The sequence below is a fragment of the Argopecten irradians genome, chromosome 6 (assembly GCF_041381155.1).
Source record: "Argopecten irradians isolate NY chromosome 6, Ai_NY, whole genome shotgun sequence".
Taxonomy (NCBI): domain Eukaryota; kingdom Metazoa; phylum Mollusca; class Bivalvia; order Pectinida; family Pectinidae; genus Argopecten; species Argopecten irradians.
Window position 1 is genome coordinate 35,097,568 of NC_091139.1, and position 23,368 is coordinate 35,120,935.

General features: G+C 36.4%; 1 protein-coding gene across 6 annotated transcripts in view; it reads right to left on the reverse strand.

Moving 5' to 3' along the window:
* Positions 1-23,368, reverse strand: part of LOC138325728 (high affinity 3',5'-cyclic-AMP phosphodiesterase 7A-like) — an 88,224-nt gene that overhangs the window by 28,053 nt on the left and 36,803 nt on the right. For 4 of the 6 annotated variants that reach the window (XM_069271575.1, XM_069271579.1, XM_069271578.1 and 1 more), the window contains exon 2: positions 18,555-18,615. In XM_069271575.1, the coding sequence (XP_069127676.1) occupies positions 18,555-18,615 (61 nt within the window). Of the gene's footprint in view, positions 1-5,748; positions 6,056-10,568; positions 11,481-18,554; positions 18,616-23,368 lie in introns of those variants that run through there. The other 2 variants (XM_069271577.1, XM_069271580.1) reach the window with 2 other exon arrangements.

A 23,368-nucleotide genomic window follows, 5' to 3' on the forward strand; every position in this document is an offset into this window, starting at 1 on the left:
AGTTCCAATAATTTACCAATTACATTGTATCATAAAATGATAGATTCAGTAATATCAAAATAACATCTTTTATGATCTGTTTCTAAATATCATGTACTCTAGTGATTTAAATACAAAGAATAAAATACTTGAATTATATCATATTAACAAATTGGACGATTTGGTTTTATTTGCTATAATGTTTCAAGAATGTAAGTCTAGTTGTTTATCACGGAGTTAGAACATGAACTTGCGGAACAATCCTTTTCTTGCGACCAGTCCCAATCCTTTTCAAACACCATGGTTAACCAACTATCGCTTATTAACACATACCATTATAACAACGGCCAACTTCTGTCATCACGTTCAACTATGTCATCTCAATACATAATAATCTGTAGCTATAGGAATCACCAATTGTCTGTCGGAGAACCCCAGGTGTGATTAGATCACAGTGAAGAAAACAGTATCAGTTTGGACTTAAAACAAGCATTTAATATAAGTAATATTTAGGAATAAAATGATGTTGATTTATATTGCAGGATTAAAAATCAATGTCCATTTTTCCTTATAATTCATTACTTGAAAGTGCTTTAAATTCACTAGGTCAATATTTCGCTGTTTATTATATATACGTGACATATTGAATTCCCAGAAGTTAAATTTTGCGATATGTCAATCGATTTCTTAATACTCAATAGGTGACTAGAATTCACACATTTCACTAAAAAACATGAAAATAGAACCAGCCATGACAGTTTCACTGCTGTATAGTAGTTGTGCATTTTTTTTACTTCAATAACTGATAATGTACATACAGTAGATAAAGAGAATTGGTAAAAATGTTTTGATCTATGACACTTTGTTTCTTTGTTTGATTCATTATTTTATCGTCCTATTAACAGCCAAGGTCATGTAAGGATGGCCCCGTGTATGCATTGCCCAGCGTGTGTAAAGTGTGAAGTGCGTGTTTTGGGGGACTGCGGTATGTTCGTGTTGTGTCTTCTTGTATAGTGGAACTGTTGCCATTTCTATAGTGGTATATCACTGAAGCATGCCGCCGAAGACACCGGGCAACACATCCCACCTGGTCTCATTATACTGACTACTGGCGAACCAGTCTTTCTACTCTCTGGATGCTGAACGCTTAAAGAAGGAGCAGAGACTACCACTTTTATAGACTTTGGTGTGTCTTGGCCAGGGGACAGAACCCAGAGCCTTCCTCACAGGGGCGAGAGCTCATCAAAAGGCCAAAAGTCAGGCGGTGTCAAAGGAGACGTTATGGAAGAACAAAGTCAGTTAGGAAGAAGAGAAATTATAAGATCCTAAATTGAGTCCACTTTTACGATCATGCAATAGGGGCAGCAGGTACAATTCTAACGCCCTATCCGCAGAGCAAACAATCTACGACACAAACGGCTGTGTTCTAAATTGGTCGTGAATAGGTTTAAATTAGTTGTATAATTAGAAGTAATAATTACTGGTTTTGTGATTTTATCAAAAACTTAAGATGCTACACCACTGGCAAATGGTATTTTTTCTTTTTCAAAAACAAGAGCAGACGAATCAGAATTTTCCTTTAGTTACAAAAGTTATTTACACCATTAACACCATTGAAAAGTTTGACCTTCTTATTTTATTTAAAAGATAAAAATAAACAAATTATTAATCGCATCCTGGAAAATCTCCATTACAATAATTGTCCTATATGGAATGCAGTAGTGATTGAGCATGCAACAAAATCAAAATAAATTATTTTATTAGCATTTTTGTGTTAATTAGACACATTTGTATAAACGATTAAATTTCAATTATTGTTCAAATGATGAGTATCAATTATGCTCTGTGGGCGGGAGCATCTTTAAATTGGCTGTGTTTAGGTTTTAATTTATTTTGTAAATTAAGAATTGAACTGTGGGTTGCGTGAAGATTTTAACTCATGGCTGTGAAAGGTTAAGGACATGTTTATTGACAACTTAGGAAGCAGACAGATTGCTCTGATAGGAATAACTAATTATCATAAATGCTGTAAACATCAGAATTTATCCTAGACAAGATAGATCACCTATAGGAGTGAACTGGCGACAGAGAAATGACACGATGACAAGATTTAGAACCTTCACCAGGAGATAAAACTGCTAAGTAGACATGCCAACTTACTTACAAATTGCTGACTTATTATCTTTTTTGTGGTATAATTAATTACATAACGTTACATTAGAGATTGTTATCAGTTTTCTGAAATTTTTTGATGATCCTATTTATCAAAATTGTAACAAATTAACTCATTCAACCGTGAAAGACACATTTTTGTTTTTCTAAATTAAAGAATAAAGCTGATGAAATTTCCGGGGTGACTGAGTTAATATTACAAGAGGCCCAGAGGGCCTGTATCGCTCACCTGGTTTGTAATGCCTAGTAAGGTTCATTGTTTCTTTTCTGAAGGAATTTGAATATTTACCTCTAATTCCCCTATTGGGCCCCACTCTTTCTGCTCAAGGGGGTCAGAGCCAAAAATTATAGGAATTCTGTTAACCCCAAGGATGTTTCTGGGCCAAATTTGGTTAAACTCCAAGCAGAACTCTAAGACTAGTAGCGATTTATAGGATTTACCTAAATTTCCCTATTGGGCCCCGCCCCTCCTGCCCCCAGGGGGTCAGAGCCAAAATTTATACAAGTTCTATTCTCCTTCCCCCAAGGATGTTTCTGGCCAAATTTGGTTTCAATCCATGCAGAACTCTAGGACAAGTAGCGATTTATAGGATTTACCTCTATTTCCTCTATTGGGCCCCGCCCCCTCCTGGGGGGGTCAGAGCCAAAATTTATATAAGTTCTGTTCCTATTCCCCTAAGAATGTTTCTGGCCAAATTTGGTTACAATCCATGCAGAACTCTAGGACAAGTAGCGATTTATAGGATTTACCTCTATTTCCCCTATTGGGCCCCCCCCTCCTGTCCCCGGGGTCAGAGCAAAAATTTATACAAGTTCTGTTCCCCTTCCCCCTAGGATGTTTCTGGCCAAATTTGGTTACAATCCATGCAGAAACTCTAGAACAAGTAGCAATTTATAGGATTTACCTAAATTTCCCCTATTGGGCCCCGCCCCTCCTGTCCCCGGGGGGTCAGAGCCAAAATTTATACAAGTTCTGTTCTCCTTCCCCCAAGGATGTTTCTGGCCAAATTTGGTTACAATCCATGCAGAACTCTAGGACAAGTAGCGATTTATAGGATTTACCTTAATTTCCCTATTGGGCCCCGCCCCTCCTGTCCCCGGGGGGGGGGGTCAGAGCCAAAATTTATACAAGTTCTATTCCCCTTCCCCCAAGGATGTTTCTGGCCAAATTTGGTTACAATCCATGCAGAACTCTAGGACAAGTAGCGATTTATAGGATTTACCTCTATTTCCCCTATTGGGCCCCACCCCTCCTGTCCCCAGGGGGTCAGAGCAAAAATTTATACAAGTTCTGTTCCCCTTCCCCCTAGGATGTTTCTGGCCAAATTTGGTTACAATCCATGCAGAACTCTAGAACAAGTAGCAATTTATAGGATTTACCTAAATTTCCCCTATTGGGCCCCGCCCCTCCTGTCCCCGGGGGGTCAGAGCCAAAATTTATACAAGTTCTGTTCTCCTTCCCCCAAGGATGTTTCTGGCCAAATTTGGTTACAATCCATGCAGAACTCTAGGACAAGTAGCGATTTATAGGATTTACCTTAATTTCCCCTATTGGGCCCCGCCCCTCCTGTCCCCGGGGGGGGGTCAGAGCCAAAATTTATACAAGTTCTATTCCCCTTCCCCCAAGGATGTTTCTGGCCAAATTTGGTTACAATCCATGCAGAACTCTAGGACAAGTAGCGATTTATAGGATTTACCTAAATTTCCCTTATTGGGCCCCGCCCCTCCTGTCCCCGGGGGGGTCAGAGCCAAAATTTATACAAGTTCTGTTCCCCTTCCCCCAAGGATGTTTCTGGCCAAATTTGGTTACAATCCATGCAGAACACTAGGACAGGTAGCGATTTATAGGATTTACCTCAATTTCACCTATTGGGCCCCGCCCCTCCTGCCCCCGGGGGGTCAGAGCCAAAATTTATACAAGTTCTATTCCCCTTCCCCCAAGGATGTTTCTGGCCAAATTTGTTTTCAATCCATGCAGAACTCTAGGACAAGTAGCGATTTATAGGATTTACCTCAATTTCCCCTATTGGGCCCCGCCCCTCCTGTCCCTGGGGGGTCAGAGCAAAAATTTATACAAGTTCTGTTCCCCTCCCCCCAAGGATGTTTCTGGCCAAATTTGGTTAAAATCCATGCAGAACTCTATGACTAGTAGCGATTTAAAGGAAATGTTGACGGACAGACGGACGACGGACGGACGGACGGACGGACGGACGACGGACGACGGACGACGGACGCCGCGCCATGACATAAGCTCACCGGCCCTTTGGGCCAGGTGAGCTAATAAGTATATAAAGTCACCTTCTACAAGCATATATTGTAAACGAATTCAATGTTGTGTATACTCAACGTCTTCATTATTGTCAACATTATCGGGAATTACATAAAATTCGTAAATACATAAATCTCGCAAATATATATATCAATGATCAATTTAGACTCTAGTACAATCCTGCATTCCTATACAATGTATACATTTTATACAAGATTCAGGAAACATTTGCATTCAAGCTCTTGTGAGATTACATGAAAATTTGTAATTCACAAAAATGTGGTAAACAGTCTGATTGCTGGAACAAATTATGCCCTAGGAACAATAACTTGTCAAGGTTAATTTTGACCGTGCAGGTTTTCCCTAAGAATTTACATGGTTTGAGGTAGTTAGAGACCCATAAGATTTTCAATTAAGCATCACAGAGTTAATAAATTATACCAAAACAAGGCCTTGTTATCAATCGGAAACCTGATTTGTTTGGTGAGATTTCAACAGCGGCCTTGAAATTTATACAAAATAATTTTATTTTTCAAAAAACCTTACTTTAACTGATCTAAATACAACAGACAGGAACCACTACCTGTTGGTTCCAGGGTCTGTTATAGTACTGCATGTAATCATTAATCAATACCGTATTCAACCCAATAAGTGCCCGGGCATTTACAAAAATTGAAAAAATGAAAAGATGCTAATGAAGTGAAATCATTGCAAATTTATACAGTTTTGTGTAGTTTGGGTCTTTATTTATGCCTGGGCAATTGAAATCGAGGCCTCAAAAAGAGGGAGGGGCTCTTATAGGGACATGGGCCCTTATTGGGTTGAATATGGTAAGGGATTTTGCTGTGAACAAGAAGTTTGTTCATTGTATCTCTTCTAGTCTATGGTTTAAAAGCATTCAACCTTAATATGAAGCTGATTTCAAAGTGCACATATTCATATGTAATTATTCTTTTAGGTTGTTAAGATTAAAATGACCTAATTACACAATACTAAAGACCATATCCAAGTTTAATTACTATATCCTTAACTTCATTGCCTTAAATTGACAAGAATTAATGCAAAAGTAGACAACTTAAATTTGACCTTTCACCTCAATGAAATAAATGAATAACACTGCACTGCATATCAGATTTAGATGATGCCATTGACAAACTGCAAGTTCAATCAAAAGTCGTCATAGAAGGAACAGAACCATAAAAGTTGGTACTAAGATAGAGATATCTCCTTCACTGGAAAAGGAAATCAATAAGACTTAAACCTCCTAATTTGATAAAGCCTTTAAAAGAATATATGTACACAATATGTACATGATATCTATCACTCACCTGAAGTGTTTCAAGTTATTGTTGTTTCTGTTGTAAATCCTCGCCAAATATAAAACCAAAAAGTAGAAATCTATCGAACCAAGTGTTTGGTAACGAGTGATGTTTCAAAGAGCTTTCCAGATGTAAGATCATATGTAACCATCCCTCTTTGCCTTTAGATAGACCACTCAGTGCAAACTGTGAAATCAACTGTAAGTCTGACTGAATAGATAAATGTTGGATATGTATCACAATAGACTACGACAAAACCTTAAAACTACCACATGTTCACCTAGTAAGATATGATCAGTTTGTTTTACATATCAATGTATTTGCACTTGCAAGCCTTTGAGGGCTGTGTAGAGTAAATGCTCCACTGATTTTGTTGTGCTGATGACGTCAGAGTCCATTGTTGTACAGGTATGTAATGACCTCAGTCGTTATATCTACTACGAGAGCTTACCATTATCTATATGTACACAGGAACACCGTCCTTTGTGATAGAGCACCTGCCCCAGTTATACAGAATGACTGACAGTGGTGTATTAGTGCACCTGATGTCTATTTGTTTGTCACAACTCAATTAGGATCAGTAGATACACTAATGAATATTGTCCATAGATTCCTCCTAATATCATCCTTTTACCAATTAGTACTTCAGCAGTATGGGGTATATAGGGATAGGCTTATAAGGGATTAGCCTGCTGGGCAATCCCAAAGCAATATTTGATTCAACAACATACTTTAAAATGAAAACGGATATCAATTTATCTTAATTCTATTCTTATATAACCAATAGGATATCAGTTTCTCTCATTGATGCTCTTATGCATTGTATGTATCAATAAGACTAATTGATTCTAACTACATTTGATATTCTACAAAATTCCAAAATCTATAGACCACCATTCTTCAAATATCAAATACAGTAAAAACACATCTATAACCAACTTCAGGGGACCAACAAAATTATGATCGTTATATATATAATTTGTTAGAAACATGTTACAAATATATAAAAGGAACCTTGACGATGATTTTGTTGTTAATGTCGTCGTAATACACAATTTTTACTACGACCTTAATTCGACCAACAATTAGATGTTACCTCATTTCTACCAACAATAAGATATGATCTCATTTCTACCAACAATTCAATGTGACTTCATTTCTACCAACAATTAATGTTACTTTATTTCTACCAACAATTCAATGTGACCTCATTTCTACCAACAATTCAATGTGACTTCATTTCTACCAACAATTCAATGTGACCTCATTTCTACCAACAATTAAATGTTACTTTATTTCTACTCCTTCAATTAAATCTTAACCTATTTCCACTTATCAATTAAATGTTACCTTATTTCTACTATCAATCAAATGTTACCTCATTTTTACTTTCAATCAAATGTTACATCATTTCTACCATCAATTAAATGTGACCTCATTTCTACCATTAATGAAAGGTGACCTAATTTCTTTAAGCATTTAGACGTGACCGCATTTCTACCAACAATTAAATGTGACCTCATTTCTACCAACCATTCAATGTTTTTTTTATTTCTACTATCAATTAAATGTTACCTCATTTCTTCTTTCAATCAAATGTGACCTCATTTCTACCATCAATTAAATGTTACCTCATTTCTTCTTTCAATCAAATGTGACCTCATTTCTACCATCAATTATATGTGACCTCATTTCTAACATCAATTTAATGTGACCTCATTTATACCATCAATTATATGTGACCTCATTTCTAACATCAATTAAATGTGACTCATTTATACCATCAATTATATGTGACCTCATTTCTACCATCAATTTAATGTGACCTCATTTATACCATCAATTAGTTGTGACTTCATTTCTACAAACATTTAAAGTAATTAGATGTGACCTCAATTCTACCTGCAATTAAATGTGACCTCATTTGTACTGTCAATTAATTGTGACCTCATTTGTACTGTCAATTAATTGTAACCTCATTTATACAAGTAACACTATGTGACTGTGTTTTATACTACTAGGTAGTAGGTACACAAGCTGACAATAATTGAAATATTTCAGCAGCTCCTTACCTTCATAGTGTAAAATCAATGAAGCTGACAGTGCTTGAAATATTCTGCATGCAAAACACATTTGCCTTGTTAATTAGCCAAGCAAGCAAACAATACTTCATATTCACAAGCTTGACATTAAATCAATGATCTAACTTAATGTGATGGACTGTAGTAACAGAACAAGCAATAAGAGGTAAAAAAATTATATAATTTCTTTCTTTCATCAATCCTATCACAGAACCTGGCATTTTGCCGTCTTGTTTTTATCTACATATTATTGCCATCGCAACTTATAGTCTACTTGTACACAATCTTGGCACATCAGAGATTTATTATGATCATATTCATTTAATAGACACTGTATACCTAGTAACTAAATATTTCTCAGTCTCACTCATTATTCCTTGTTTGATTGCAAACATCAGATGGTTTGTCAATTTCAATATTTGTTTAGTAATGTTTTATGTCATATGTTATCAACTAATATCTTTCAAGGACACACCAGTTTTTAGTGGAATGCCTAAAATGCTCCAGAAAAAAATCTGCCACCATGACCCAAAGGTGAAGGTTATTGGTAGAATGGCAGACATCTTAAACATAGTCTGCCACCATGACCCAAAGGTGAAGGTTATTGGTAGAATGTCAGCCATCTTAACCACTCTGCCACCATGACCCAAAGGTGAAGGTTATTGGTAGAATGTCAGACATCTTAACCACTCTGCCACCATGACCCAAAGGTGAAGGTTATTGGTAGAATGTCAGACATCTTAACCACAGTCTGCCACCATGACCCAAAGGTGAAGGTTAGTGGTAGAATGTCAGCCATCTTAACCACTCTGCAACCATGACCCAAAGGTGAAGGTTAGTGGTAGAATGTCTAGTCACCTTAACCACCCAGCCACCATGACCCAAAGGTGAAGGTTATTGGTAGAATATTGAGTATATTTTAAAAAACACACAGTAAGCATGACCCAGATGTAATCATGATGATTTAGTCAAGACACTTTAACCACTCAGCACAAATGAACATTCAGAAGTCAATGGTTCAGTGGTAGACCATTTGCTGCCACTTCCAATCTTATGTCTGTTGACACTTAATGACTTAATCAATGTTACCTGTTCAATCTGATCTCTAATACAAGAATGTCCTGAACATCACAATGATGCCAACAACATGATACTGAATCGTACAACTAGCATGCAAAACATATTTTTCTTCAACATCATACAACGTTTTATCTTGCCATTACCGAAGACTTAAATTGCATTGCTTATGTCAGAGCAGTAAAAGTGTATTCTAAATTAGTAGCGTTAGCTTTAATTAGCAACAAATCTTCAGTACAGCTGTATATCAAATATTCCAGAATTAAATGTCTCATTCAGTCCCAACTTATATCAGGTACAACATACACATTATGTTTCTGAATTAACAAGGCCTATCATAGAACATAAAACATCTGAATTAACAAGGCCTATCATAGAACATAAAACATCTGAATTAACAAGGCCTATCATAGAACATAAAACATCTGAATTAACAAGGCCTATCATAGAACATAAAACATCTGAATTAACAAGGCCTATCATAGAACATAAAACATCTGAATTAACAAGGCCTATCATAGAACATAAAACATCTGAATTAACAAGGCCTATCATAGAACATAAAACATCTGAATCAATAAGGCCTATCATAGAACATAAAACAGAGTTTAAAAGGCCTGTAGCTTTACAAGTACAAAGTCATTCAGATGTTTATAGAAAAATGATGGCTGCACCATACAACACAGATTACACTGACTGCATTGTAATAGAGTTTTGACTTCTCAGATTGTTGTAGCAGCTAGTCAGGTACTACTGTACTTATCTGATATTACAAACTCATTTACCCCTGAAATTGCATGATGAACTGTTCCAGTCTTTGAATCAGAAAAGTTCAAATGTATCTTCAGGGAGGAATGAATTGACATGTGAAGATAAAGTAGATAACAAAATTGTATCTAGGAGCAATGATTGTGAGGACCCACCTGAACATCATGTAAGAATACAGATTGTTTGTGAGGTAATGGGCTGGGCATATCAGCAACAAGGTTCTGCCGGCATAGTGGTTAATGTGCTTGACATTAGTTTTCAAACTCTGACAAAATTCAAAGCTAATATAGGGCAATAGCCAGGAGCCATTTGTATTGATGTATCGAGGTCAGTGCTTTTTCTCCGGGAACTCCAACTTAAAAGTTTCATTTTCCTGCACTAAATCCTGATACATTCTTTAAAAGCAATAGCTCAGGTAATATTCATAACATTAACTAACCAAAACATCTATATATAGTAAATCCTTCCTGAGCAACCACCTCTATATAAAGACTACCTGCATAACAAGACCACTTTTCTAGGGTCCTATTGTAAAATTATCAATTTCAACACAATTCAACCTGTGTATAAAGACCATCTGGCTCCAATGATCATTTTCCTCTGTCGTTTGGGTGGTCTTTACAGACAGGTTTGAAAAAAACCTGCCTGAGCAACCACCTCTATATAAAGACCACTTTTCTAGGGCCCCGTTATAAAATTATCAATTTCAACACAATTCAACCTGTGTATAAAGGCCATCTTGCTTCAAAGACCACTTTGTCCTTGGGATGGTCTTTGTAGACAGGTTTGGCTGCAGCTATAAGCTATCTATATCAAGCTGTCTGATCCCTATGAAGTATGGTTACCACAGATTTGGAGATGTGTATTTCAAGCACAAAACTGAGAGTTTCAATTTAAACATACCTAAGATGCCACAAGATTCTTCTCTCCTGTGAACCAGTGATCCCTCTAGAGTGTTGGCACCAGGGTAGTCTACAGATCTCTCAACACTGTACAACATCTACACAACTGATATACTACCACAATTATATTCCATTCACTTGCAAGTTTTTTGTGTCTTGTTCACAGAACAATACCTAAATTTCCTTTTACACTTCCAAACTCCCAACAAGACTGGTCCTCAAGATAATATTTTAGATTTCCTTAAAATGGTATTGTACACTGACAGAATTCCCCTGAAGTGGGTAGATTGCAGTCTTCTTGTAAGAAAGGCTATCCACATTTCACCAAGTGGTCAGTCATATTTATATACACTAGCTGACCATGTTCCTATATATAATGAATCATTGATGTATGTCTTAGCTGTCAAAGGTCCATCACATTTAGGGAACACCAGACTGGCTAGTCACACTGGCAGAGGTCAGTGTGTTGACCAACCATCACCACAGGATTTCAGCCAATGTTATCCCAGATTAATTGACGTAGGCGCACACAGGTGAAGGGCAAAGCCTGATGATTTGAGATGTCCCACCAATGTTATTGCTACATTGCGTATGAGGCCCCCTATCGCTTGCCTATAGGTACACATTAGTCGGTTATCAGGTACTGGTTCCTCGCCCATCTATGACGTACGTACAGGCACTGCTCTTTAACTGCTCATTGCATTGTTGTATTTTCATACCTGACTATCCGACAGCTCTATGACAGATAACAAAACTAGTTACACAAACCCGCCGACCCATGTGTAACACACATCTGATGACCCATATGAAATACGTGTAATCTACCACGTGTGATACATGTGTAATTGGCATATGTAATATTAAACTCCATCACCGACATGTTATATAAGGTTACAACAGACTGCTATTGTTCCTATATAGGACTGAAACACAACCAAGTGCAGTACATTCAAATAGGTCACACATAATTCTACAAGTGTATTGTACCACAAGTGTATTGTACCACAAGTGTATTGTACAAGGGTCAAGGCCACATAAACATTAGGATCAAGATGCAGGTCACTTTTTTTTTTTTTTTTTTATCTTTTAGATGTACTAACTTGCACATGTATATTTTACACATTTCAATTACCCAATAAGTCATAATAAAACAAACATAAAGAACATAGCATAAAGTCTCCAGACCTGGTTCATAGTAAAACTTCAATAATAAATTGTAATAATTTTATTTTGATCTCTACAAACAATTTTGAATAAGACAGCCTGTCTTCAAGTTAATGAGTGAAAATGGACAAAGTTCAGCCGTATACAGAAGAGAAAGAAGAGAAATGTACATGTGATGAAATGACCTGCTACATTAGATAAAGTTGTAAAATTCGTTTTCATACTTCTATCAAGACTGAAGATATTTTTCGATAACTGAAAATGGAGTCCTTTTCTTTAGTAGACATCATTTTTTTGGTTCTCCTATAACATTTTAATTAATTGTAATTGCTATTTCTTAATCCTGAATTTTCTTTCTCCATAACTACGTCACATTTAAATGCCACTTATTCATCAAAGTACTTCATGTTGGACGGAAAAGTAAAACAAGAGGCCCAGAGGGCCTGTATCGCTCACCTGGTTTGTAATGCCAAGTAATGTTCTGAATACAAGTTCATTGTTTCTTTTCTGAAGGAATTTGAATATTTACCTCTGATTCCCCTATTGGGCCCCACTCTTTCTGCTCCAGGGGGTCAAATCCAAAACCTATACGAATTCTGTTAACCCCAAGGATGTTTCTGGCCAAACTTGGTTACAATCAATGCAGAACTCTAGGACAGGTAGCGATTTATAGGATTTACCTCTATTTCCCCTATTGGGCCTGCCCCTCCTGCCCCCGGAGGGTCAGGGTCACCATTTATGCAAAATCTGATCCCCTTCCCCTAAGGAAGTTTCTGGCCAAATTTGGTTGCAATCCATGCAGAACTCTAGGACAAGTAGCGATTTATAGGATTTACCTCTATTTCCCCTATTGGGCCCCGCCCCTCCTGCCCCAGGGGGGTCAGGGTCACCATTTATGCAAAATCTGATCCCCTTCCCCTAAGGAAGTTTCTGGCCAAATTTGGTTGCAATCCATGCAGAACTCTAGGACAAGTAGCGATTTATAGGATTTACCTCTATTACCCCTATTGGGCCCCGCCCCTCCTGCCCCAGGGGGGTCAGGGTCACCATTTATGCAAAATCTGATCCCCTTCCCCAAGGAAGTTTCTGGCCAAATTTGGTTGCAATCCATGCAGAACTCTAGGACAAGTAGCGATTTATAGGATTTACCTCTATTACCCCTATTGGGCCCCGCCCCTCCTGCCCCAGGGGGGTCAGGGTCACCATTTATGCAAAATCTGATCCCCTTCCCCTAAGGAAGTTTCTGGCCAAATTTGGTTGCAATCCATGCAGAACTCTAGGACAAGTAGAGATTTATAGGATTTACCTCTATTACCCCTATTGGGCCCCGCCCCTCCTGCCCCCAGGGGGGTCAGGGTCACCATTTATGCAAAATCTGATCCCCTTCCCCTAAGGAAGTTTCTGGCCAAATTTGGTTGCAATCCATGCAGAACTCTAGGACAAGTAGAGATTTATAGGATTTACCTCTATTACCCCTATTGGGCCCCGCCCCTCCTGCCCCAGGGGGGTCAGGGTCACCATTTATGCAAAATCTGATCCCCTTCCCCTAAGGAAGTTTCTGGCCAAATTTGGTTGCAATCCATGCAGAACTCTAGGACTAGTAGAGATTTATAGGATTTACCTCTATTACCCCTATTGGGCCCCGCCCCTCCTGCCCCAGGGGGGTCAGGGTCACCATTTATGCAAAATCTGATCCCCTTCCCCTAAGGAAGTTTCTGGCCAAATTTGGTTGCAATCCATGCAGAACTCTAGGACAAGTAGAGATTTATAGGATTTACCTCTATTACCCCTATTGGGCTCCGCCCCTCCTGCCCCAGGGGGGTCAGGGTCACCATTTATGCAAAATCTGATCCCCTTCCCCTAAGGAAGTTTCTGGCCAAATTTGGTTGCAATCCATGCAGAACTCTAGGACTAGTAGAGATTTATAGGATTTACCTCTATTACCCCTATTGGGCTCCGCCCCTCCTGCCCCAGGGGGGTCAGGGTCACCATTTATGCAAAATCTGATCCCCTTCCCCTAAGGAAGTTTCTGGACAAATTTGGTTGCAATCCATGCAGAACTCTAGGACTAGTAGAGATTTATAGGATTTACCTCTATTACCCCTATTGGGCCCCGCCCCTCCTGCCTCAGGGGGGTCAGGGTCACCATTTATGCAAAATCTGATCCCCTTCCCCTAAGGAAGTTTCTGGCCAAATTCGGTTGCAATCCATGCAGAACTCTAGGACAAGTAGCGATTTAAAGGAAATGTTGACGGACGGACGGACGTCGGACGGACGACGGACGCCGCGCCATGGCAAAAGCTCACCGGCCCTTCGGGCCAGGTGAGCTAAAATGGGCGAAATTTGATGTCAAATTAACAGATAATTAATGTATGTGTTAAAGCGATCCTAATGAGATGATTAACCATTCAGCTGGTTAATCAAGAGTTGAAGGGCCAATGGTAAAATGTCACTACACTATAATCACCAAGCTAAAGTTGTCCAGAGTTGGTCCAGAGTCGTACAGATAATTTAGGTAAAATATCAGACACCTTAACCACATACCCAGTACCAATCAAAACATGGTCATTTAGAGAACCTAATGATAGCATATCTCCAAGAGTCCAGAACATTTGACTTAGTGACAACCTCTGCATAACAACCACCTGCTTAATAAGACCATAGCTGACTTAGTGACAAGAGACCTAGAGGGCCTGTATCGCTCCCCTGGTCTGCCTCCAGGGGGTCAGAGCCAAAACTGATTCAAGTTCTGTTCTCCTTCCCCCAAGGATGTTTGTGGCCAAATTTGGTTAAAATCCATACAGAACTCTAGGACAAGTAGCGATTTATAGGATTTACTTCTAATTCCCCTATTGGGCCCCGCCCTCCTGCCCCCGGGGGGGTCAGAGCCAAAATTTATACAAGGTCTGTTCCCCTTCTCCAAGGGATGTTTGTGGCCAAATTTGGTTAAAATTCATGCAGAACCCTAGGACAAGTAGCTATTTATAAGATTTACCTAGAATTCTTGTATTGTGCCCCGCCCCTCCTGCCCCCGGAGGGTCAGAGCCAAAATTTATACAAGTTCTGTTCCCCTTCACCCAAGGATGTTTGTGGCCAAATTTGTTTACAACCCTCGCAGAACTCTATGACTAGTAGCAATTTAAAGGAAATGTTGACAGACGACAGACCTGCCATTAGATGAGCTTTTGATATAAATGACTAGATTCATTGTGATGTCATTCTGGGCCAAACAACAAGGCAGAATTCACATAAAAAGGCTATAAATCATACAGAAAGGTAAAACATCGATAGAGATGGTGTTCTGTGTAACGCTCCATTAAATACAGAAACAAAGGATGTCTTATTGTGAACTTTTTAACCATTCTTATTTATCTACTACTTTGTCATATACATTTAAGCAATAATCGGGCGACACGATTATTTATCTGTCACCCAAATTGTATTCATATTGACTATATACTACAATTTGGTAACTGTTTATTGCTTATATTTACATTCAACTATTTTTTGAAGAAACGTCACTAATAATGCGTTTAAATTTGCCGCTAGTCACATCGCTGACGTCAGCAGGTACAAATACCGGAACATTGGATATTTCCCAGATATAATTTAGTTCCCCATGGTATCATAAATAAAATAATCAAAAACTTATTTTATACCACATCAAACTTTATTTTAGCAATAATACCTAAAAATCTACAAAACAACATACACTCTTAAAATATTTAAACATTATATCTCTTGATGTGACATTTAATATCGCGCAATGTAGATACCCTACTATAGTAGTGATGTGGTTCGGAATCAGCGCTTGGGGAAGGACGCTGCTGAGGTGATTCATCTGATGATGGAATTCTATTCCGCGAGAGACAAAGTGATTTATTTAAACCACATATTTTGACGTAGGATAACGGGATTTTTGTGCCACTAGAAAGGTAAGATGCAATCTTATTTAAATCTGACTTTTCTATGATAGTTTTGTAGGATATTGAGTGTGCCTGGTTTCACTTTTATGAACTTATTATGTTTCTATCAGTCTGTCAGATATCTGTCGATATCAATCGAAGAGTTCTTGTGATAAAGTTGGTTCTCATTAGCAATGTCATCGTTTTTCTTCGATCTAGCCTAGCTTCGGCATAATACCATGCCGAGCGCCTCCCCCAAGACGTTCGCAGTGATGTAGAGTCTACTGTACTCAGTAAGGGTTATCCCCCTTTAATCATCAAATTCACAACACTACAATTTAATTTCTGTTCTCGGAAGGCACATGTATTACAGTCACTCCGGAATCACTATTGCTGAGTAAATTTTATGCTGAGTAAAGCTCAAACGATACGATTGTTCTTAAATTAAGTTGAACATTCAATCAGTTTAAGCTGAGTTTATCTCGAAATTACACGGTGTAATTCTATTTCAAACAGTCAAAAGCTTACTAGGTATCTTTAAAAACTCTCAACTGAAGCCCCATACTGTATTTTTTCTTGTGTTTTCCAATCAAAGTAGACTACTTCTTAATTACCTCCAGTGTTCCGGACACAGTAGCAGACGACGTTCTAAGACACTGGACGATGTTTTTACGACGTTTTAATTAATTTGGTATTTGGAAAACAGCCAAATATTAATTACTGCAATTTCAAATGATTTTGTCTTGATTTTCATTTTAATTTCATTAATGCCAGCATTTTGAATTTAAAGTTTAATTATTTCGAATACAAATCTGATGTGATGACAGGCTACTAGCTTTGTTTATTGTTTACTGGCGGCCATGTTTGTTTACGTTTTTTGTATTCCTACACAGAGACCTCATCACTGTAAATTTCAGACATACTCTCATATACTACAATTTGGTATACTAGTGTTATATAGGCGAATGCAACATGGAATGTAAATATAAACACATAACTTTGATATTTTAAAAGTAAGGCACGTTTGAAATATCAATCTGATGTGAAGATCTAGGATAAATATAAATGAGATCAAGTCTGAAATATTTCATTAGAAATCTCACGGTATTTTATAATCAGATTATATCCTCTAATTGGTATTGTCATGATTTGAATCCAGTTGCTATTTCTTTTGTGCTTAGTGATGATTGAAAATGAATCACAATAAAAATTCAATCAATTAACAAATATAAATTCCCCACAATGTTTCAAATTTGAATGTTATTTCTCAACTGTTTATCAATGTCTCTATAGAAACAATGGTAAATAATGAAAATGACAGTGATTTTCAGTTGGCAATTCATAGACAATATGTTTGTAAAACAGTAGGAAAATGCCACAAAATAAACAGACATTCTAGTTTATAATGACAATTCAGAAAGTGATGTCAGTATATATAGTGATTCATGAAATTGACTATTTACTATTTTGGCTTTAATATGCAAATGAAATAGAGAACATTATTTCTAAGTAATTTTGAAAATTCTGACTTGACCACATGAAGTCTGTTAGTAAGTAATATATCATAGCTCCAATAGTGACCGTTTAGTACTCACTAATGACCATTACACACATTTTCACAGATTCTGATGTTGATAACACTAAAGTGCCTTCAGGATAATTAGCTCCTCTTTAGGATGAACAAACAAACAGGTGAAAACCTCATCATTAGTACCTTTTAATTGACCGCCTAGTTTGACTCAAAAGTATTCAGTAAACAAGTTAACACTTGTCTATCAAGACTACTTGTGACTTTGTCTTCAAACTTTTTAAATCTTGGCACATAATATTCCATCTTTATTTATAGCAGAGTTAAAAATTACCTTCCTTGTGGCAAGCTATACTGGAATATACTATGATGTATCATAATTAGTGAAACTCTCATTATTTTCTTTCTGAAAAGTATGGCTTTATACTCACAAACGCTTGACGTCACAATCATTACCAATTAACCCACAAGGGCACATAACTCTGTATTTTTCAAACTTCAGAAAACACACAAATACACAAAGAACTAGATAACTGTCGCTCAAGAGGCCATCTTATACTTTGATGACAGTTGCAGTTATGATTTAAACACCGAAATATATTCTTACACATTTTTATTTGTGCATGAAAACAAAACTGTTTAAAGAAATCAATCTGTCCATGAGACAGTACACAAAAAACTTTTATCTCATAACTATGCATGTTTCACAATGGAAAACTCATGTGATAATTCCATAGCAGTTGGTTATCATTTATGTTTACACACTCCAGTGTGTAACACCTACAGCACCTCTGATTGGTCAATTCCAAGATCTCTTGATTCCGATTGGCTCTCAACTTTGGGCTACTTTCCATAGTGCATTTTCTTTTAAATAACAGTATTTACTGTTTAACTAGTAGTTGCTTATTCAAAGTATCAAACAATAGATTATTGGCTGTCTGTTTAGGCACTATATTTTATGGCGGAAAGATATCACTACACAATGTATGGTGGTAAGTTTCCCTGAATGAAGACGAGAAAATGGTCACCACAGAATAAATAAAGAGCTAAAGTTATGGGATAAATAAGTTCCCCAACACTTGACTGTTGTTTATCATGTTTATCTAAACTCTAGTTTAGTGCTAAAGCTCGTTTCTTTTCAAAATTTGAAAATTAACTAACAGGAGTTTGATAAACATGATAAACAACAGTCACTTGTTGGGGAACCTCTATTTCTCTAAAACTATATTTTTGCAAGTCTTGATATCCAAATTCTGCTTTCAAATGTGAATAAGAAAATTTTCATCTACAAAATTATCAAAGAGAAAATTTGAAAAATTAAAGATTAAAATTCTATTCGTCATCGAAAATATTCCAAGAATTTAATATGATTCTGACAAGGATAACTTACCAAGCATTCTGACATATATAGCATTCTTGTCTCTTCTATCATAGGAAATCCCACCACGTCTCTGCAACACAAAATACACACAATTTAATGCAATGCAAGTTTGCAGTCCACAGTGAGACCATTGTTAGTAAGTGGATTGTTAGGTGATTTATTCTAATAGGTCACTCAAAGATGGCAAGTTCTGGTGGCAGGGCAAAAGTTGGTCATTGACCGGTGAACCAATAAGCAGGAGATCGAAGGCACGTCTGACTGATTAATATGTTCCATCAGAATGTTCTCCAGCCTTTCTACCCCTCACACACTTAAGTGTACAAAACCATTGAGCAATATCTGAGCCCTACTTACATTAAAGCTTCCCCTTATCTTTGTATGTATATGTAGCTGTTTAATTGAACAATTGTTCTATTTCAGAGACATTTTGAACAAGAGGGCCAAATTTATCTAGGGGATATGGGCCTTTATTTGGCTCCAAATCTTCCTAAAATAATCACTGATTATGTCATGTTTAAATACCTATAAATTAAGAAGGAAAATGCCACACAATTATGGAATAGACAGGAATCCAGATCATACAGTAGTATATGTGTATTCCTTATATGTATCTAGCTGATATGAGTATGTTGACTATAATTAATCCTACACTACTGTATGATTTAAGACAATTGATCCATTCGTAGGTAATCATTGTTACGTTGAAAATCAAATCGGTGAATGGTACTAGACACATTGACTCAATTAACACGTTTTTTAGCTAAATCGTGTTGCCAGGGAACATCCATGTCAGTCCCGATTTACACTAGTATTATAGAGCCAATCCCTGAACAGGATAAATGCTATTTACCATTTCTGAATAACAATGAATTAATTTATGAGTATATCAGATTTGCTTGATTCAGCTTGATAACATTGGTACTAATTAGTGACAATCTAGTACAGTAGCACTCAGATATCGTGGTAACGAAATATTAAATCTTTTATATTGACTTATATATACATATATTAATCTTTATTATATACACTCTTTCTGGGCCAATCTGGAGTTGAATACTAGAAGAGTAAAATTATGATTAAGATTTAGGCTATTTTTATCTGGTGAACCACGGAAAAATCCTAGATGTAGAGACATTATTAGCCTGAAATGTGTCGACAAGGATACATTTAACAGTTAACAAATCATAATAGTGGAGGTGAGATTTCCTTTTATATTTTACATAGTATATTGGTACTTTAAAGGAAAAAAACAAATCTTTACCACACTATATTAAGAAAGGACCACCAGAAACTCATATATCTGCTGGTCCTGATAGTAGCAAACAAATAATTGTTTTATTATTTTAAATCAGTTAGTATCAACACCTAAAACATTGGATGGTAACCATTTTACTTTGAAACATATCATTTAAATCAATTGTTCATCCAACATTATACTGTGTACATGCATACACGGGAATGCCGGGATACATTTGTTAATTGAAAACGAGTTTCCATCCTTTTGTGAGCACTTTACTACAGCAACAAATCAATGATAGCAGGGGCAAAACTTGCTTTCCACATCACAACCAAACATTCAGATTGCCTGCACAGTCATTATTTTTGGTTTTTGTATAAGAATGTTTTGCTAGAGAAAAGTTTACACATTTGACGGGGTATTTGTTCGGTGATAATGTTTTTAAATATATGAGAGCAACTACCTAATCACCACAACATGTATCATATCATAGTGTGGATAAAGTATCCTGATAAGTATCCTAACTTTTATATGCAGTACATTTTGTACGCTGACCTCTGTATATATACCGGTAGTACATATTTGACCTCCATCCATTTAACACCCCCTCCAAATTTTGAGACCTGAATTTTAATTACCTTGAAATACTTAAATGCAGACTGAAAATGTGTTTATGGCTAACTGTTCAAAATGTTCTATGAAAGGCTGGTTCTAATTTGTTCTATTAAAGATGCTCCACCGCCGACAGAGCATAAATGATATTAATCATTTGAACAATAATTGGTGTTTAATCGTGTATATATATGCCTAATTAACACAAAAAATAATATAGAATAATTGATTTCGCCTTTGGTGCATGCGCAATCAGTACTTCATTCCATATAGGATATAGTGTCACTGATTTTTTTCGGGATGCAATTAATTATTTTTCATATTTTGAACTTGAAGTAAAATTAGTAGCTCAAACTTTTCAATGGTGGTAGTGGTAAAAAGTAAGCAACTTTTGTAGTTGAAGAAAAATACTAAATCGTCTGTTCCTGTTTTTTATAGTGAAAAAATACCATTATTTCAATTTTGTAAAAGTATTAAATTAATTGCGTCCCGCAAAAAGTCCATAATACTATACCATATAGGAATGAGGTACTGATTGCAAAGACAACAGAGGCAAAATAAAATATTTTATATGTACTTTTGTATTAATAATGCACTTACACAATTAAACATTAGTTATTGTCCAAATAATTGATCAATCTAGCTTGAGAACTAATACTACTTTAAATAAAACAGATTATGCTAAATCTTAAAGATTTTAGGCACCCTAATGGCACTGATTAATAAAACTAAGGCAGAATTCTTTCAGTACAAATAGTTCACATTATGTTGATATTCTCTAATCCACATATTGTTATACGTTCCTGTAGTACAGTCATGATGTCAGATCCAGACACTACCTATAATCATCCACATATCACTGATAATATCACCTTACCAATCTGTTGTAAGGTCACGCTGTACATTTTAACGTCATCAAGTGGTGACAAAATATATAAAAACATGACTTTTGTACACTTAAGATAACATTCCCCTAGTACAAACTATGGTCATTAACTAGTGATGTAAGTCTATGATTAGAATGTTTACAGGCTTATTGTAGGATGCATTATTCATTAGCTTATTGTATCATGATGGTGCCTCATCAAGGCTTATTGTTTCGTAATGTAGCATTATCAAGGCTTATTGTATCGTAATGTAGCATTATCAAGGCTTATTGTATCGTAATGGTGCATTATCAAGGCTTATTGTTTCGTAATTAGCATTATCAGCTTATATCAAGGCTTATTGTGTAATGCATTCAAGCTTATTGTTTATGGTGCATTATCAAGGCTTATTGTTTCGTAATGTAGCATTATCAAGGCTTATTGTATCGTAATGTAGCATTATCAAGGCTTATTGTATCATAATGGTGCATTATCAAGGCTTATTGTTTCGTAATGTAGCATTATCAAGGCTTATTGTATCGTAATGTAGCATTATCAAGGCTTATTGTATCGTAATGTAGCATTATCAAGGCTTATTGTATCGTAATGTAGCATTATCAAGGCTTATTGTATCGTAATGTAGCATTATCAAGGCTTATTGTTTCGTAATGTAGCATTATCAAGGCTTATTGTATCGTAATGTAGCATTATCAAGGCTTATTGTATCATAATGGTGCATTATCAAGGCTTATTGTATCGTAATGTAGCATTATCAAGGCTTATTGTATCGTAATGTAGCATTATCAAGGCTTATTGTATCATAATGGTGCATTATCAAGGCTTATTGTATCGTAATGTAGCATTATCAAGGCTTATTGTATCGTAATGTAGCATTATCAAGGCTTATTGTATCGTAATGTAGCATTATCAAGGCTTATTGTATCATAATGGTGCATTATCAAGGCTTATTGTATCGTAATGTAGCATTATCAAGGCTTATTGTATCGTAATGTAGCATTATCAGCATTATCAAGCTTATTGTATCATAATGGTGCATTATCAAGGCTTATTGTATCATAATGGTGCATTATCAAGGCTTATTGTATCATAATGGTGCATTATCAAGGCTTATTGTATCATAATGGTGCATTATCAAGGCTTATTGTATCGTAATGTAGCATTATCAAGGCTTATTGTATCATAATGGTGCATTATCAAGGCTTATTGTATCATAATGGTGCATTATCAAGGCTTATTGTATCGTAATGTAGCATTATCAAGGCTTATTGTATCGTAATGTAGCAAGGCTAATTGTATCATAATAGTGCATTATCAAGGCTTATTGTATCATAATGGTGCATTATCAAGGCTTATTGTATCATAATGGTGCATTATCAAGGCTTATTGTATCATAATGGTGCATTATCAAGGCTTATTGTATCATAATGGTGCATTATCAAGGCTTATTGTATCATAATGGTGCATTATCAAGGCTTATTGTATCGTAATGTAGCATTATCAAGGCTTATTGTATCGTAATGTAGCATTATCAAGGCTTATTGTATCATAATGGTGCATTATCAAGGCTTATTGTATCATAATGTAGCATTATCAAGGCTTATTGTATCATAATGGTGCATTATCAAGGCTTATTGTATCATAATGGTGCAGTATCAAGGCTTATTGTGTCGCAATATAGCATTATCAAGGCTTATTGTATCATAATGGTGCATTATCAAGGCTTCTACCACAATAGGTGGGGTTATTCAACTCTCAGGACATTGAATAAACATTGCATCTGTTGATTAACACTTTGTTTATACCACACGTGGTATAAACTCTGTACGCATTCTGATTGGTTGACAAGGTGTACTTGGACCGAACTACTTATTTCTCAGTGTGACATCATCATTGTCAACGTCATCAATAACCAAATGACATCATTTTATGTTGTGATCGCCGCTTGACGTCCAAAACTGCTGTTGGAAAGCGTATGCGTTGTGGTCGTTGTGTCAAAATTTGTGATGTTTTTATACATGTTAAATTGACCTTTAGTACTAATAATACATCTTGACAGACAAGAATTTTACTGTTGAGTTTCGTAGATT